Here is a 17,480-nt window from a genome sequence, read left to right on the forward strand (position 1 = left end):
TGATATATGGAAATACCAGGCCAACCCGGCTGCTGATACATGGAAATACCAGGCCAGCATAATAAGTGTTGTTGATATATAGAAATACCAGGCCATCATATTTGATCATTGTGGTTGCTGATATATGGAAGTACCAGGCCAACCGCATTTTGGCATTTTCGTCGCAAACACCATTAAGTCTCACATCTTGTTGTGTATTCGCTGGATGATCGAATTCACTTGTATTTTCTACAAAAACACTAAAATAGTATTAGTAACTAAAATATTGTATCCTAACTAATATAAATATGGGTATAAAATGTAGCATTTACATGCTTATCAGAATCCTCAGCACGACAGTGCATGATCACCATAGAGAGTGTCACGAACAGTTGCCATTAGCACTCTGGGCATACAGGATCTCGAAGCGTAGATCTATCGGAGCATCACCCTATTCACTAGTCTACGGAAAACATGCGATATTGTTGGAGGAGATAGAAATCCCATCGGCAAGAGTAGCGATGGCCAGCCACAACACGTCGGATGAGATAAGTCGCTTCACTCACCTAGATACAATAGAAGAACGGAGAATGCGAGCGGAGCGATTCGCAGAAGTATACAAAAAGCGCGCATCCAATTATTATAACCAGAGCATGAAAGAGAGAATCTTCAAGGTGGACGACTTGGTACTAAAAATCGCCTGTCACGTACAAAGAAATGCTAGCGCCAGTAAGTTTGCTGCAAACTGGGAAGGCCCGTTCAAAATAACAAAATTGGCAGAAAGTGAATATTATAAGCCTAGGCGCATTGATGGAACCAAGGTCAAAACACCCATCAATGGTAAATGGTTAAAAAAGTTTCACGCCTGAACCCCTCAATGTATAAATATCTGTTTCAAGCAATAAAAGTAAGTTGTCAAAAGTGGTGTGAATCTACAGAAGGTCTCCGCCTGATCGACTGACAAATCTCCAAAAGGTCTCAGGTTAGCCAAAGGCGCCTGATGGACTGACAAATCTACAAAAGGTCTCAGGTTAGCCAAAGGCTCCTAATTGACTGACATATCTATAAAAGGTCTCAGGTTAGCCAAAGGCGCCTGATCGACTGACAAATCTACAAACGGTCTCAGGATAGCCAAAGGCGCCTGATCGACTGACAAATATACAAAAGGTCTCAGGTAGCAAAAGGCGCCTGATCGACTGACAAATCTACAAAAGATCTCAGGTTCGCCAAAGGCGCCTGATCGAATGACAAATATACAAGAGGTCTCAGGTTATCCAAAGGCGCATGATCGACTGACAAATCTATAAAAGGTCTCAGGTTAGCCAAAGGCGCCTGATCGACTGAAAAATCCACAAAAGGTCTCAGGTTAGGCAAGGGCGCCTGCTCGACTGACAAATCTACAAAAGGTCTCAAGTTAGCCAAAGGCGCCTGATAGACTGACAAATCCACAAAAGGTCTCAGGTTAGCCAAAGACGCCTGATCGACTGACAAATCTATGAAAGATCTCAGGTCAGCCAACGTCGCCTGATTGACTGACAAATATGCAAAAGGTCTCAGGTCAGCCAAGGACATCTGATCGATTGAAGAGGGGAGAGTAGGCGCGTTTTACTAACGCCCATCCCGCCCAACACCCTTTCAATAAAAAGAGGGGTATAAGGCGCGTTTAATTAAAGCCCACCCCACCCAACACCCTTTCAACAAAAAGAGGGGTAGGCGCGTTTCACTAACGCCCACCCCACCCAACATTCTTTCAATAAAAAGAGGAGGGAATAGGCGTGTTTCACTAACGCCCACCCCACCCAACACTCTTTCAATAAACATAGGGGGGAATAGGCGCGTTTCACTAACGTCCACCCCACCCAACACCCTTTCAACAAAAAGAGATGGGAATAGGCGCGTTTCACTAAAGCCCACCCCATCCAACACCCTTTCAACAAAAAGAGGGGGTGTAGGCGCGTTTCACCAACGCATACCCCATCCAACACCCTTTCAATAAAAAGAGGGGGAATAGGCGCGTTTCACTAACGACCGCCTTACCCAACACCCTCTCAATAAATTTAAAAGAAACAGAGGGGAGAGTAGGTGCGTTTTACTAGGACGTTAACCTTATTTTATCAGTGGTAACCTCCTCATAAAATAAGGAGGGAGTACGCATACCCTTCTCACAAAAAAAATAGAGAAACATGAGAGGGAGGGAGTAAGCACATTCAAAAAAAAAAAAGGAGAGAAAGGGAAGAAAACAACACTCCAACTTACAAAGAAAAAACTAGTCATACTGATTCAGGACAAACATAAAAGGGAAACCAAGCATCAAAATGAAAAGACAACCCTGCAGAGGGACACGCAACCTAATCATCCATTAACGCCCAACAACGAGCAAAATTCGCATCTAAAGCTTCCACCATCAAATGTCCGTCATCACACTGGGAAGTAGCCAAGCGAATATCCTGATCAGCTTCATGCACCAAATGATAGATGTCTTGAATAACTTCACCCTCAGCCTCGGCTCCACGAGCAAGCGAAAGAGTGTCCTCATGGTCATCGTACTCTTTACGCGCTTTATCTTGACGAATTAACCGAAGCGTCCACAACAAACCCGCTTCTTCTTTTAAGACTAATAAGCGCGCCAACTCATCCTCAAGATAGGGGTGAGGAACGAGCGTAGACGCAGCCGCCAAGGTCAGTGTATGTCCAATAAGCGGTAGGTATATCTGATAGGAAATCCAGAGATGGAAATCGGAAATGACACGATCTATAGTAGCCATCAGCATCACCGAATCTGCGAATAATTGATTAGCTGCGTCACGAGAGGTAGTAGCCTCGTCCAGCGCTCGCTCTTGCCGAGCAGTCTGGTACGCCTCATGTTGTAACCTAAAGTTCTCGCGCTTGGAATCTCTATTTAATTTCCTCTGCTTTCGAAGTTCCTCGATTTCAAACTTCACAAGAAAAAGTCGCTTTAATTCACAGCGTATGAATCTCGTCGGAACCAACATGGGAACAGGCGCCAAAGATAACACATATCCATGAAGACAGTTGGCCATGCAGGGAATACGATTGACCAAGAGAAGGAGAAAATGAAATTAAAAAGAAACTAGTAAGCATACTAGGGAGAAGAACTGTATATAAAGGTAAAGGTCGTGACTCACGATGCAATTACCATCAATACCCCCTTTTCTTTCTTTACACATCGAGATACATGTCGATTCACATTGACCATGAAGTAAAGGGCGTGACTCCCGTTGTCGATTCACTGAGGTACCCCCTAGAGGGAAGGTAAACTTGAAATGAGTCCTGGGGACTCAGAGATCAAAGACCATCAGGGAAATATCCACAACACAAGAAGGGTAGGGAAAGTAGAAACATGGAAGAGAAGCATAGAAACAAGAAATAAGTAGTACTAACATCAAAATGAAGTCCACAAGAGACGGAATCCCAAAACTAGTGTACGAAAGAAAAAGCTATCAAAATAAGTCGCCTCAAAACGACACGCGAAATTAACCGACTATTAGCTCGCGACAACGGGAAATGTCTATATCCACGGCTTCTGCCATTAAACGCCCCTCATTAAACTGAATGGCGGCCTGAGATAATTCCCAGTTAGCCTCGCTTATCAATCTGCGGATGTCCCGCATAACTTTGCCCTTACCTCTTGCATTACGAGCGAGCGCAAGAGTGTTTTCATGTTCATCACACTCCTACGTGCTTTGTCTAAGCGAGTCCTCCTGAAAACCCACAGTACCTCCACCTCTGCTCTTAACGCTAGTAGACGCGCGAGCTCATCTTTGGGATAGAGCAAGTTCACGAGCGCTGAAACATCCGTTAAAGACAGAGTGTACCCCGGGAGCCGCGGAGTCACTTGATCATAGGTACACGAACGACAATTAACGACGACATGATCTATAGTTGCTGTCATTAGTGAGGACTCCATGAGAAGCGAATTGGCAGCGTACCGAGCTGTGACAGCGTCATCTAAAGCATGTTGAATGATAGATGTCGTGTGTCCGGCCCTCTGAGCCGCTTAATGCACTTTATGATGTTCCGCAAACTGGACACACATGGAGTCCCTTTTCTCTAATCTGTTTTCACGAAGCGCCTCAACTTCGGCCTTCACTAACAACAGGCGCTCCAGTTCCGCCACTTTGAACATTGAGGCCAGCGTAGGAATAGGCGCTAAGGTTAAAACGTACCCATGAAGGGAATGAGCCATTTAAGTAAAATATCCTACGGGAAGAAGAAAAAATGGAAAACGAGGTGTTTGAGGCAGATAATCGAATATAAGGAACAACATTTATATATATAGGAAGTGTCATCATAAGTGACATAGCAACCGTCCCGCTGTTTGTGACGCGTGGTGATCGAGATTAAAGGATGATTTGACTATCGGGTCATTTAACAATTGACCCAATAGTCAGGGGATTAATGTTGATACATGAAAAATATAACCCTTTTAGTCGGATTGGTATTCCCTCAAAGGGGAGGCAAGCCCAACATAAGACATGAGGACTTAGGGACAAAAGCCCAAGTCCACCAAGAAAGTGTCTATTAGATGGAAAAGACAAGGAGGAATTAATAGGAAAGAATGAGGTTTTATTAGAGAAGGAATGACATTAGTCGTAATTAAAGAAGTTTAGGATACATGGCATGATGTCATAAAAGGAAAGGAATTTTGTAAAGTCTATATAAAGAAGGACAAGGTACAATGGAAAGACAACTCACTCTCTTACTATTCTTGGTAAAGTGAGGTCATTTGGTTAGCCAGGACGGGTAGAACCTCAAACCTAAATTCACCCCTCAACAACAATCAATATCGATATGTTTGATGCGCTCATAAAAAACAGAACTAGCATCAATATGAAGAGCGGATTGACTATCACAGAAAATGCGCATAGGTTGAGAATGAAACACACCTAGATATTTCAATAACGCTTTTAGCCACGTGAGCTCACTATATGTATGATTCGTGGAACGGTACTCTACCTCCGCAGAAGAACGAGATATTGTGTGTTTCTTATTTGTTCTCCAAGATATAGGTGAGCCTCCCAAAACATAAGGTAACCGGTAAGCGGACGACGACTAATAGGGAAGGAGGCCCAATCAGAGTCACAATAAGCAGTAAGTTGGAGAGCATTATCCTTTCGTAAAATAATCCCTTGACCCGGATGACCCTTTAGATAGCGAAGAACTCTGAGAGAATCTTCCCAATGAGACACCCTAGGAGACTGCATAAATTTATCTTACACATGCACCGAATAACACAATTCAAGACACGTAATAGTCAAATAAATCAAATGTCTAACAAGCCGACGATATTGGGATGAATCAGAATACAGAGCTCTATCATCTAGAGATTAACGATGATGTTGATAATGGATGAAGAAGCTGATTTGGCTCCAAGAAGTTCAGTCTCAGAAAAAGTGTCCAAAGTGTAGTTCCCTTGAGATAAAAACAGACCATCAGCTCCTCGAGACATTTCAATCCCAAGAAAATAGTTCAGATTTCCCAAATATTTCATGTGAAAACAGCGACTTAGATATGCTTTAAAAGTAGTATTAGCAGCGGAATTATTCCCAGCAATAATTAAATCATCCACATAGACAATTACATCAATGGAATTCTCATATCGTCGTATGGTAAAAAGAGAATAATCAGCATAAGACTGTATAAATCCAAAAGTTTTAAGAGAACCTGCAAGCTTAAAAAACCAATTATGAGGATCTTGACGAAGTCCATGCAGAGATTTATGGAGTCGACACAATTTACCAGGTGAAGCAGTCGAATATCCTGGAGGAAGTTGCATATATACTTCTTCATCACGAGCAACTGCGACTGCTAAAAATGTTCTAACAGAAACTATTTTAGTTACGGGAGCAAAATTTTCATGATAATACACCCCTCAACTTTTTTATTACCAAGAAAAACCAAGCTAGCCTTATACCGCTCAACACTACCATCAACATTATATTTAATTTTGTAAACCCATTTACAACCAATAGCCTTCTTCCCTGGTGGCAGATCCAAAACAGACAACATGCCATTTAATTTTATAAAGAGCATGAATTTCCTTAGACATAGATACACGCCAACAAGGAAAGCGAACATCCTCAGCATAACTAGTAGGTTCTTTAAGAAAACTATTCTCCGCCACAAAACAAGTATGATTAGCAGAAAAATTTGCACAAAACACATAATTAGTTATGGGATAAGGCGAACCTGAGAACATTGATGAGTGCGGAGTGGAAGAGCCGGGGTCTATATCTTTGAAAGTATTACATATATAATCTTTTAACTAAGTATTAGGAACCCGAGTTCTAACACTATATCGAAATACCCTATCAGAAGTATCACCGATAACATCCGACAACATGTTGTTAGATATAGGATTAATATCAGAATTCATATTCCACATATTCTACAAAGCGGCAGTACCAGGTAAATTAATTTCTTTATCTGTCAAATTTGGTGGAGGCACGTGTTGTGGAGTAACCACCGGTTCTGATACATCACCAGACATATTACTGCAGGTTCACCAGTCCGTGCAGAAACGAACACGTCACGTACACTAGTCTGCGAAACTTCAGGTTCACCAGTTCGTGCAGAAACGGACACGTCACATACATCAGTCTGCAAAATTGTTGTTATAGGACTGTTGCCTGAAGTATTTCCAGTTTTCCATTCCTGACTTTTTCCTGACACGCGTTTTTTCTTGAGTGATCCCTAGATGAGACGGGAGATAAAACTCAACAACAGTTTACTATTTCCTGTCATATTATGTCTTCTGAAACATTTTCTAAAATCTTCTGAATACTGTCCCTTGAAGATGACTGCAGAGACAACTGTTCTATACTTACCGAAAATGCTTTATACCTCCAAGACTTTGCCCCCAAGTGTTTCCCTCGTGACATGTCGCCACACTAGCGGCCAAATCGTATGCTAATGGACCCCCTGTTTGCTCCAGAACCAATGAGAGAATGCCACATGATGGGGGTGTGAGTGGGGGTACGTAGCACGTTCGTATACTTACACAGGTTACATTGGATGGCACCCCAATATATTTCTCTGCTCCCACATGGTCTGTAGAGAACATCGACTAGTCATCCAATCCTCACATTCTTCATCATTATTATCTTCATTATTAGTATCTAAAGAAATAACTGTGTAAGGAAATTTATTTTCAAAGAAAACTATATTAGGAAACACAAAAATTTGTTTCGTTTGTAAATCAAACAACCGTCAACCCTTTTTTTCCAAAAGGATAACCAACAAATATGCTACGTCGACTTTGTGGATTAAACTTGTTGCGATCGCGAGAAACAATACTTACATAGCACAAACATCCAAATACTCGAATATGAGTATAAATAGGTGGATTTCTATGTAATATTTCATAAGGATTTTTCTCATTGAGCAAGGTAATAGGCGTGCGATTAATAATATAACCAGCGGTTAGAATGCACTCACCCCAAAACCGAAGAGGTATATTTGCTTGAAATCGCAAAGAACATGCCACATTCAATATATGACGATATTTGTGTTCCGCTAGCCCATTTTGTTGTGGTGTATCCACACATGAAATTTGAAATTCTATTCATTTTTCAGAAAAAAATGGAATTAATCGACGAAATTCAGTACCATTATCACTGCGAGCCTTCTTAACATGTCTATCAAATTGTGTATTAGCCATAGCACAAAAAATCTGGAAAAAAAATTCACCACCCCAGTAAAACGAGAATGATCATCAACAATCGTAAGAAAATAGTGTGCACCACAAGAAGACGAAGTACGATACGCACCCCATACATCACAATGAATTAAACTAAAGATTTCAATTGCTTTATTCTTACTAATAGGGAAACTATCACGAGTTTGATTAGCCTTAAAACAAGTATCGTATGATTCATTGAGAAACTTCTGACAATCATCTTTATTCATACCAGGAAGCAAAGAAATAATGTTATTATAAGGATGACCTAAACACCTATGCCATAAGTAATGATCTTCATCAGTAGTAACTCGATTTTCCATAATCTGCACTCCACTGTGGAAGATATAGACCTCATCCATTCCTCAACCACACCAATCAGCGTCCTCGTAGTATGGTCCTGTATCACAAACAACTTATCAGTCAAAGTGACTATACATTTCAGATCTTTAATTAAACATGCTAACGAAACCAAGTTACAACGAAGATGACGAACGTATAAAACACGATATAATCTCATATTGTCTCAAAACACCCCAGTGCCTTCACATGGAGAAATTGTGTATGTGCCGTTCGAAAGTTTTACGGAAGAAAAACCTATTTGATATGTTTTACACAAAAACTCTTTACTTCTTATCATATGCCTCGAAGCCCTTGTATCAATTAGCCACTTACTAAAAATCTTTACCTTCGAACCATTCTTATTCGAAGAATTAAACATATTAACAATAGCTTCCCACCGTGTATCAGTGAGAGTATTATCAAGTGGTACTCGTTATCCAAACCGTAAATCGTAAATCTGAATTTTCTGGTCAAAACGGCTAAGGTCATTTGTGATTAAAACCTAGCCGAAAATACTTAAAAATTATGAACTATTCGTTTTTTGTTTTTAAGAAACTGAACAAACATAAAAGTCAATAGGCCAAAATGGTTTTTCATTCGTTGAATCGAAAAAGCATGCATATTTCATATCATTAATTGGATAGCTCGTAACATTTGAAATAAACGCTTATTCGTATAGGTTAAAATCATAGGTAGTATTTTCCACGATGCTATAGCTATCATTTTGGTCAAACTTTTTCCCATGAACTACCTCATATTGGCATTGATCCCTCGCCCACTGTAGAAATAAATCCGTTATGTTAGATAGTGTTACTCAAAACGATTTCTAATGAAACAACTTATTAAAAAACTTACTCTTATAGAAGCCGGCATAGTGGGATTGGCTTCTTTCGTGTCTTTCATTTCCTTTTTGAAAGCTTCGCATTCTTCAAAGACGTTATCGAATTTTTCCTTAACGATTGCCAAAGTTCTTCCATTACGATTTCCGTTTAGTGGCAAAAAAAACTATGAAAACACAGTACCAAAAAGAAAAAGAGGTTTGATCTAGGTCAATGTCTAAATCTTCATCATGTTGGCTAACCATCGCCCATGCTCTAACAATCGCATAATCTTCAAAATAAGGGTAGGGAGTCATCATAGCGTTTTTTTTTTGATGAGAAATATATGAGAATGAATATGAGAGCTCATAACTAGAACTTGGGTCTGGAAGAGATGATAGATTTGTCTCATTTTATAGGGTTTAATGACCTAACAACTACTTTTTATGAAAACTAGGCGTTTAGGTCATCAACCGTATTTGTGAAAGTTAAAAAATGCGATGAATTCGTTGGTTAAGCAAGTTCAGACCCAAAAGAGGTTGGGTATCCAAGCCGTATATTTAATTTACGGTTGGGTATGCAGCGTGATTGAGATACATGTGACTCTGGATAAGTATTTGGTCAGGAATTCATCTAACCCAGCCGTAAACTTAATTACGGCCAGGAGTTTTTAATTAAATGTCAAACCATAAATCCGGTTAACGGCCCGGAAAAGATCTTTTCCAAGCCGTTAGTACGTATTACGGATGGGACGACAACATGTTCCCAGCCGTAACCTGTAAAAAAATCAGATTTTTTCCAATTCCTAACGGATTTGAATCAATCAAAATTTCTAACGGGAGTTGATTACCAGGTCTTCTTGAGTAGTTTCAGGATTGGTTTCATCAGTTTTTCTTCAAAGTTTTCAAAAAATTTCATCACAATCATCCTTCTTCTTCTTCTATGTCAATAACAAAAGAAAAAAGAAAATTTTGATTCTCAAGAGATTAATCATTCGATTAGTCTAATCCATTGGCTAATCGTGATTAATTTAATTACTTAATCATCATAATTATCACGAATCAAATCGAGGGTACAATAGGTATTATAGAAAATAATAGCATAGGGGTTATAAGAAGTAGGAATTACCTATAGGTACTATTATAATGATATTAGTTAGTGGCAGGTCCACCCACTATATCCCAGTAATCGGAGGTCCATAATTAAAAGATAAAAGAAAAATTGACCCAACTTTTTAATCCCAGGTCCTGCACACGTGTGGGATATATTATGCGCATTTTTAAAATTTCCAAAACACCCTTACGTATATGAAAGAAGGTAACTAAATTTTCATTTCATTTTTCTGGATTCATTTCAACTTCTCAGATCCAAATCGGGAGAGCTGCTAGAAGAGATTTTTTTTCTTGGGTTTTTATCGCCGTACGCGAGATTAGTTATTTCGATTTTGTTTGTTTAACCGAGATTTTGTTAGTTTTAATGTTGTCTTATTTTTTTTATAGCTATTTAGATCTTGATTTTCAATGTAATGGATAAATTCAATTGAGATACGTATATGAAGTTGTTGTTACCTACAGATCAAGATAATCAACAAAGAATCAGTCAAGGTATGTGGTTTATATTTGATTCTTAGGTTGATTTTTCAAATCATCTCAATCTGTTTTTGGAGATCTTATATTTAGTTCAGATCTACATAAATAATCATGTTTTATGTACATTTTGTTGTTAGATCTGATATTTTAGTTTCATTTTGGTTGTTTTTTATATGCTTTTGAGTATTAATCATCAGTACGTATATGATATTCTGGTGGATTTTGATGAAACAAGTTCATATCTAAATAAAAAATCATGTTTTATGTTTATTTCATTAGTAGATCTGATATTTTTATGTTTTTTGGTTTGTTTTTTGGTTTGTTTTTCAGTTTTCTTTTGTGTATTAACCATCGATACATATATGATGTATTGTTTTCTTTTTGTGTTTACTATGAATCTATAGGTTTTCTTTTATTTTTTTGGTTTGATCCAAGAGTACATATATGGAATACTGAAATATGTGCTTGATTCGGTTATATTTTATGGATTCATCACTTCCTTTTGACATGCAGTTGAGTTTTAGTCAGTACATATATGTCGTACTGGTTGAAACTTATTCTGATTCTGTTTTATTCAGAATTTTGCCACTTTTTTTGTTTTGATCCATGAGTTCGTATGTGAAATACTGAAGTATGTGCTTTGATTCGGTTATATATATATATTCATGGGTTCATCATTTCTTGACATGCAATTGAGTTTTTAGTTTATGAATCCGCAGTACGTATATGTCGTACTGATAAAAACTTCTTTTGATTCTGTTTTATTCATAGTTTTGCCACTTTGTTTTGGTTTGATCCTTGAGTACGTATGCGAAATACTGAAATAGATGCTAGTTTTGTTGTTGTTTTTATATTGTTATATTCTGGTCACATTTACAAGTTCAATATGCCCAACGGATACTATATGTAAGCAGTGTGGCATATATATACTCAGAGTTTGTAAGTAGTGTAGCAGATATGTACTCAGATTTGTAAGCAGTGTGGCAGACATGTACTCAAACTGGTAAGTAGTGTGGCAGATATGTACTCAAATTTGCAAACAGTGTAACAGATATGTACTCAAATTTGTGGTCATTTATATGTTTTAATTAAATTTGGACCTCCTGATAAAATAAAATTCTGAATTGGTAGAAGTATGTTATTTCACACTTATTTAAACAATAGGGTATATTAGTCATTTCTATGTTTTAAAGAACTTTGGACCCTAGGATAAGGGTAAAATCCGGTTGGACCCTACTATAAATAACTATATGAGTTTTGGACCAACCAACAAATTTTCCTTTTAAGAATTGCTATATCATTGACCCATAAAACCCCCCAAAACCCATAAAGTTTGCAGCCCAATATTAGAGTTCTTCAGAAAGACCGAAAAATTGTTCGCCCAGACTAATCCCAGCAGTGGCGGACCGCTGGTCCATTTTTACAAGGGAAAATTAGGCTCGGGCCCAAAAAAAATAATATTCTTATTGTCAGGCCCACAATTAATTTTAGATACCTTGACACCCAAAATTATCCGAAATTATTAAGAATCAATACATAACTGGTTATGCATACTATTTTTTCAGGCATAACTCGTTATGCAGCCTAATTTTTCAGGGGTATAATTGGCAATGCAACTTGAATATAACATATCTAAAAATCTGCGTCTTGGAATTTTACAAATTTTATATCGTTGGAAATCTTTTTAAGAGAGCTACACAACGAGTACAAACAACAATATCAAATTTTGTTTTTCACGAAAAAATCGGAGGTGATCATCATTTTAGGCAAAATTTTCGAAAATTTGATACATAACCATTATGCAGCCACCAAAAAGGATGCATAACGCATTATTCAGACACATAACGAATTATGCAACCATTTTCTCCACTGCATAACAAATTATGCATCTATAACAAGTTATGTAGCCATTGTATTAGTGCATACATAAAAAATTAATGCATTATGCATCTATTAATTTATGCATAACATGCTATGCATCCATTTCCTTCGATGCATAAAAGATTATGCATCAATTTTTTTAATTCACTTACAAAAATATGGTTGCACAATGCTTTATGTATCCATTTTATCGACTGCATAACATGTTATGCAAATATTATTGTAGGTGCATGACAAGTTATGCAGCCTTTTTTTTTGTTGGTTTCAGTACTAACAAAAAAATAGTTGCATAACGTGTTATACAACCATTCTCTGGACTGCATAACAAACTATGCATAAAAAAAAAGGTTGCAGAACTTGTCATGCACCTAAACTAATAGTTGTATAACGTGTTATGCTATCATTTTCGGGACTACATAACAAGTTATGCAATAAATTTTGTAAATACATGACAGGTTATGCAACCATTTTCGTGGCTGCATTACGGATTATTCTAACCATTTTTTTACCAACTCAATCATGTCCACAAGTTGTGGACCTCTGTTACTAAAACAAGTGAGCTTTTGTAGGGTCGTTAAATACAGATTTTTCGTTTCCTTCCAGCTGTCTCGTGAACCACCCGCTTGATAAGCATAAATTCCCTTCAGGAGTAGGGAATAGAAGACGGGTTTAGTTCTTTGTAGACGTATACTTTGAGCATTCGTTCCATTAGTCCATAACTTCTGTCAATGACAACAATATAAAATTATATGCTCTAATTTGTCAACTAGTCCTACTAACAACACCAATCAGTGGGTGGATTTGTCGTGTTTAGCGGAAGAATGAAGGAGTACTGATCTTTCTTCTCCTAGATTGCGCAATATTCACATAGTAATATACATGTGCAGCAAATTTAATTACAGTTGAGGATATTGTACCACCGAGAGCATAAAAAAAATAATCAAGAGCAGTCGCTATAAGACAGCGGAATACAGATCAATTACCTTTTGAATGTGGAAATATTCAGAATAGGAGGAGCATACAGATTTGTGTCACTATCTACGATTGGAGCATTCTCAATTTGACTGGAGTATTCCGATTCCCGACAAATAGCGTAATTTGAGATTACAATGGAGAAACAAGGTTCCCGACAAATTCTTAAATATGAGCACCAACAACAATTACAAAATCATAAGAAGAGCATATCAGCAGCAATTACAAAATTATAAAAAGGATTTAAGGTTTCGATTAACTAAGAGTATTCCAATAAAGTTTAGAAACCAGATCTAATTCAAACCACAAAGAAACGATGAAACCTAAAAACCTGCTCATGAAATTGAAATTCTTCTGCTGAAAAAAATCCCCATATTAGCTACTCAGTGTCGAGAATCGGCTGTTTCTAGAAAAATCAGAAAAAAAAGAAACGGAGAAAAAAGAAGAATGATTAAAAAAAAAAAAAAAACCATTTTCTTTTAAATCTGGGTCTGTTAAGAATTTTTCTAGAAAAAATGGGTGCGCGTGTGAAGTTTCACGCCCGTGGGTTTGAGGGTGATGAGAAATTGATAAATGGGTTTGGTAGTAGTTTTCACATTTTACAAACACCACAACTAAAAGCCGCACTCATGGGGCATAATACTAGCCACACGTAATCCCACCACCACAGCAGCACAAGAATGAGAGCCATCCTCAGGACGTAAAGGGATCAGGTGCCACTGGGACAGTAAGCCCCATGCAAGGGACTGTTACGCATGATCCCAAGTCTACAGACAGACGCGCAGTTGTATAGAAACAGGAAATGATTACTGATTTAGCTGGAAATTTATGTTAGCAAAGAGCTGGAATATATAATGAACTAGGAAAAAGTATGTCCTCGTGGCCAACACTGTCGCGCCAACTCTCTGATCAATTTATAAAGTCTGGCTACTTACGTTCAGAATTTATACTCTCTACGGCACTTAGCTCTTGGTAAGAGCAGCTCACCTGAACTCATTGATCATTCAACAACAAAAGAAAAGAGAGGTCTTCATCCGAGCCATTCCTCGGTGCAGTACTGTCTTGAGTCACTTTCTTGTGCATAATGGAACTCATTATGCACAGGTTCTCCCCTAAACAGGTGCAATCTTCAGTTGGGAATTGTTCGAGGTCAAACCCAGAGGCAGCTTAGATAATGTTCTTTCTGCGAAAGCAGACTTTCCACCCATGGAATCTGCAAATGCTGCTGATGCACTTCTTTGCTCTTGCACTGCTTCTGTATTCAAAAATCGAAAAGTAAAAAACTAATCAGGCTTTATAACAGAAGCAGGGTCCTTTTTACTTTTGATTGTCATACAATCTTTTGAGGCATATGTGGAAATATATATCCTGTTGTAATTGTTTATCTTTTTTTGGCATAATTCATCTACTTAATAGGAAAAAAACAAACAAGATGGCTCCAAAACTTTAACCCCGTAAATATTTTGTCCAAGTTCTTAACAGAACAATTCTGATGAACCATCAGTTTTAAAGTGAAATTCCACCAACTTTTTTTGAGGTCAGCCCCAATAATAATTCATAAAAAAAACAAAAAAAACTTGTTTTAAGTGCACAAACCTCGAAGTCTTTCACTGGTTGTTATCAGATCGAGTTCAAGAAGATTAAGAAGACGACCAAGATCAACTCCACTAGTCCAATTCTCAGGAGGTTGGCCAACTTTCAGCTTCATTTGCCCATGATTTCCTGTTCCACCCCATATGATCCCAATGGGCCTCGGCTTCTCATCTTTCTCTCCTGTTAAAAGGATGAGACTCCCACTATCCCCTTCAAGATGAAAGGCTTGTTGGTTATCACCCACAACAAGAAAATCAGTGAAGAAGCAGATACCCCTCTTATCATCGTAATCATGTGCATAGGCGACTATCGTCCCACTAGTCAAGCCGGAGCTTCTTCCAACCTTCACCACTTTCTTCCCAATGAGGCTGTTGATGGGAGATCGCAAATCTATAATTTTAACATCCCCAATCTCGCCTACACCCTTCACAGTCGTAGTCACATTGGAGATATCTAAACTATCAGCAAAAGCAACGAAGGCCCCATCAGCTTGAACAAATGTCTCTGCAAATCGAAATGGACAAATTGGGGGGTCAATATAACCAAACAATCGTTAATAAATGACAATCTCAGTGCCATACCAAAGATCGTCGAAACTACATTACCTGGGTTTGTTCCTACAAAGGTGCCATACCAAAGATCGTCTCTAACGAAAGATGTTGCCCTTTCCACTTCTCCCAGATACACCCCAGGTCCAAGGCTAGGAGGCAATGGATGAAACATCTTCTGATTTGGGTAGTCAAAATCAACCGCTACATGCATATTTGTCAAGAATCCAACTCCACGGTTGCCTGTACGGCTCCTTACTATTGCACCCAATGTTCCAAATGACTCTTGACTTGCAACCTAAAGCATCGATGGAAGAGAAGTTATTGGATATTTTCACGAGAAGAATGAAGTGGAAAAGTATACAGTCCAAAAGAGTAAACAAGACGGTAACTAGATACATCGCCCTGGAAGATGGCTAGTTCTTTCAAACAATTTGTGAAAATATAAACCTATGAATGATACGTGTGTTGGGAAAGTGGAGCAGATGGTGAATGAAGCTCTAGAGGGTTAATTAAGCAAGGATTACCTGGGAACCTGAACCAATACACGAATCGCCTCCTCGTAAGCCAGCAACAAGCTCACTATATACTTCTTCTTTGGGGGTTTGTGCAGGAGCACCAAAGAACGAGAGCTCAACAACGTCTACATCACACCATACGCCTCCTGGTCCCTGCACAGATTAGCTTCAAATCATTTCCAATTCCAGAAACAAATCTTTCTTATCTCTTAATCCACTAGGTATTGGAGGATAAAAAACGACAAGAATGAAGAACGGGTAAATCTATTCTTCTTTTCTGATCACAAAGAAAGAGTAAATGTACATAATGAAATACAAAAGCATACTGCTCTTACCTCGAGGGAAGATGGAAAACACTGGATGTGGTCGAGCCGCTTCTTATGAACTTTATGGGAAACAAAAACAAGAATGGCAGGTATATCTGTCAACGCACCCTTGCGGATTCGAAGTCCAACTGCAGTGCCGAGGCTCTCACGGCGCAACATCAGGCCATAAAATGCCAAAATGGTCATCAGCTCCATTAAAGTGGTTGCTCGTTTCCCCGTTGGCAAGCGACCATGTGTTTCAGGCAGTAGTACCCTTTTCTGAAGATTCTCGAAATAGTTTTCCCGATCTTCCGCAGCTTCATTCATTCGACTGGAATTGGGCCATGAGAAGTAGGCAGCATTGCTTCCAGAGGACTCACAAGCTGATGGTAGGTTCAGATGAGAATAATTTAGTTGCATGTCTAGAGACGATTCCTCTGATAATGTGAAACCAGAGTGTCGCGCCTCCCTTAGTTGATAAGACCGGCATTTCCTCGTGACGGCATTATCCATTTGGCCTAAATGAAAATTAAACAGTTAGAACCCAAAATGAAAAGCAGGGGAAGAAGATGATAAAAATGTAAAAGTTATGACTTATGACAAAGAATTAAAGCTCACCAAAAGAACAATTTGGGAACAAGAACAGGTTGTTGAGAATTATGATGACGCCCTAATATCATAACTGCTGCTGATGGTATTAATAATTAATGGAAAATTTCTTGTTTGGTCCTAGGCCCATATAGTTATTTATAGTAGGGTCCAATCGGATCTTTTTTTTATCCGCAGGTCCAAAATTAATTAAAACATGGAAATGTCCATAATACTCATTACTACCAAACGTGTGTGTCTACGGTGCTTACAAATTTGAGTACATATCTGGTACACTGCTTATAAATCTGAGTGCATATCTGCTACACTACGTACAAATCTAAGTATGTATCTGCCTCACTGCTTACATATAGAGTATGTATCTGTTGGACATATTGAACCTGTAAATGTGACAGAATATAACAATATTAAAACACAGCAACAAAACTAGCATCTATTTCAGTATTTCGCATACGTACTCATGGATCAAACCAAAATAAAGTGGCAAAACTATGAATAAAACAGAATTAAAAGAAGTTTTTATCGGTACAACATATACGTACCCGCGGATTCATAAACTAAAAACTCAATTACATGTCAAGAAGTGATGAATCCATGAATATAACCGAATCAAAGCACATACTTCAG

The 17,480-nt window shown here is 38.4% G+C and overlaps 1 protein-coding gene across 1 annotated transcript; it reads right to left on the reverse strand.

The window, feature by feature from the left end:
- Positions 1-14,161: 14,161 nt before the first annotated feature.
- On the reverse strand, positions 14,162-16,721 carry LOC113285362. Its single transcript, XM_026534271.1, has 5 exons — positions 16,275-16,721; positions 15,949-16,092; positions 15,479-15,719; positions 14,877-15,377; positions 14,162-14,535 (listed from the first exon to the last, which is right to left on the reverse strand). The coding sequence occupies exons 1-5, from the start codon at positions 16,662-16,664 to the stop codon at positions 14,393-14,395; spliced, it is 1,419 nt and encodes a 472-aa protein (XP_026390056.1). The 5' UTR covers positions 16,665-16,721; the 3' UTR covers positions 14,162-14,392.
- Positions 16,722-17,480: the final 759 nt, after the last annotated feature.

Source organism: Papaver somniferum, chromosome 6 (genome assembly GCF_003573695.1).
Source record: "Papaver somniferum cultivar HN1 chromosome 6, ASM357369v1, whole genome shotgun sequence".
Classification (NCBI taxonomy): Eukaryota; Viridiplantae; Streptophyta; class Magnoliopsida; order Ranunculales; family Papaveraceae; genus Papaver; species Papaver somniferum.

What these genes read in the sequence shown, in the direction of transcription:
- LOC113285362 (XM_026534271.1), bottom strand. Translation starts at nt 16,664, where the DNA reads ATGCAACTAAATTATTCTCATCTGAACCTACCATCAGCTTGTGAGTCC. An exon ending in CTTTGTAGGAACAAACCCAG is followed by an intron (nt 15,378 to 15,478) that starts GTAATGTAGTTT and finishes TTCGATTTGCAG; the next exon opens with AGACATTTGTTCAAGCTGAT. An exon ending in AACCAGTGAAAGACTTCGAG is followed by an intron (nt 14,536 to 14,876) that starts GTTTGTGCACTT and finishes TTTTGAATACAG; the next exon opens with AAGCAGTGCAAGAGCAAAGA.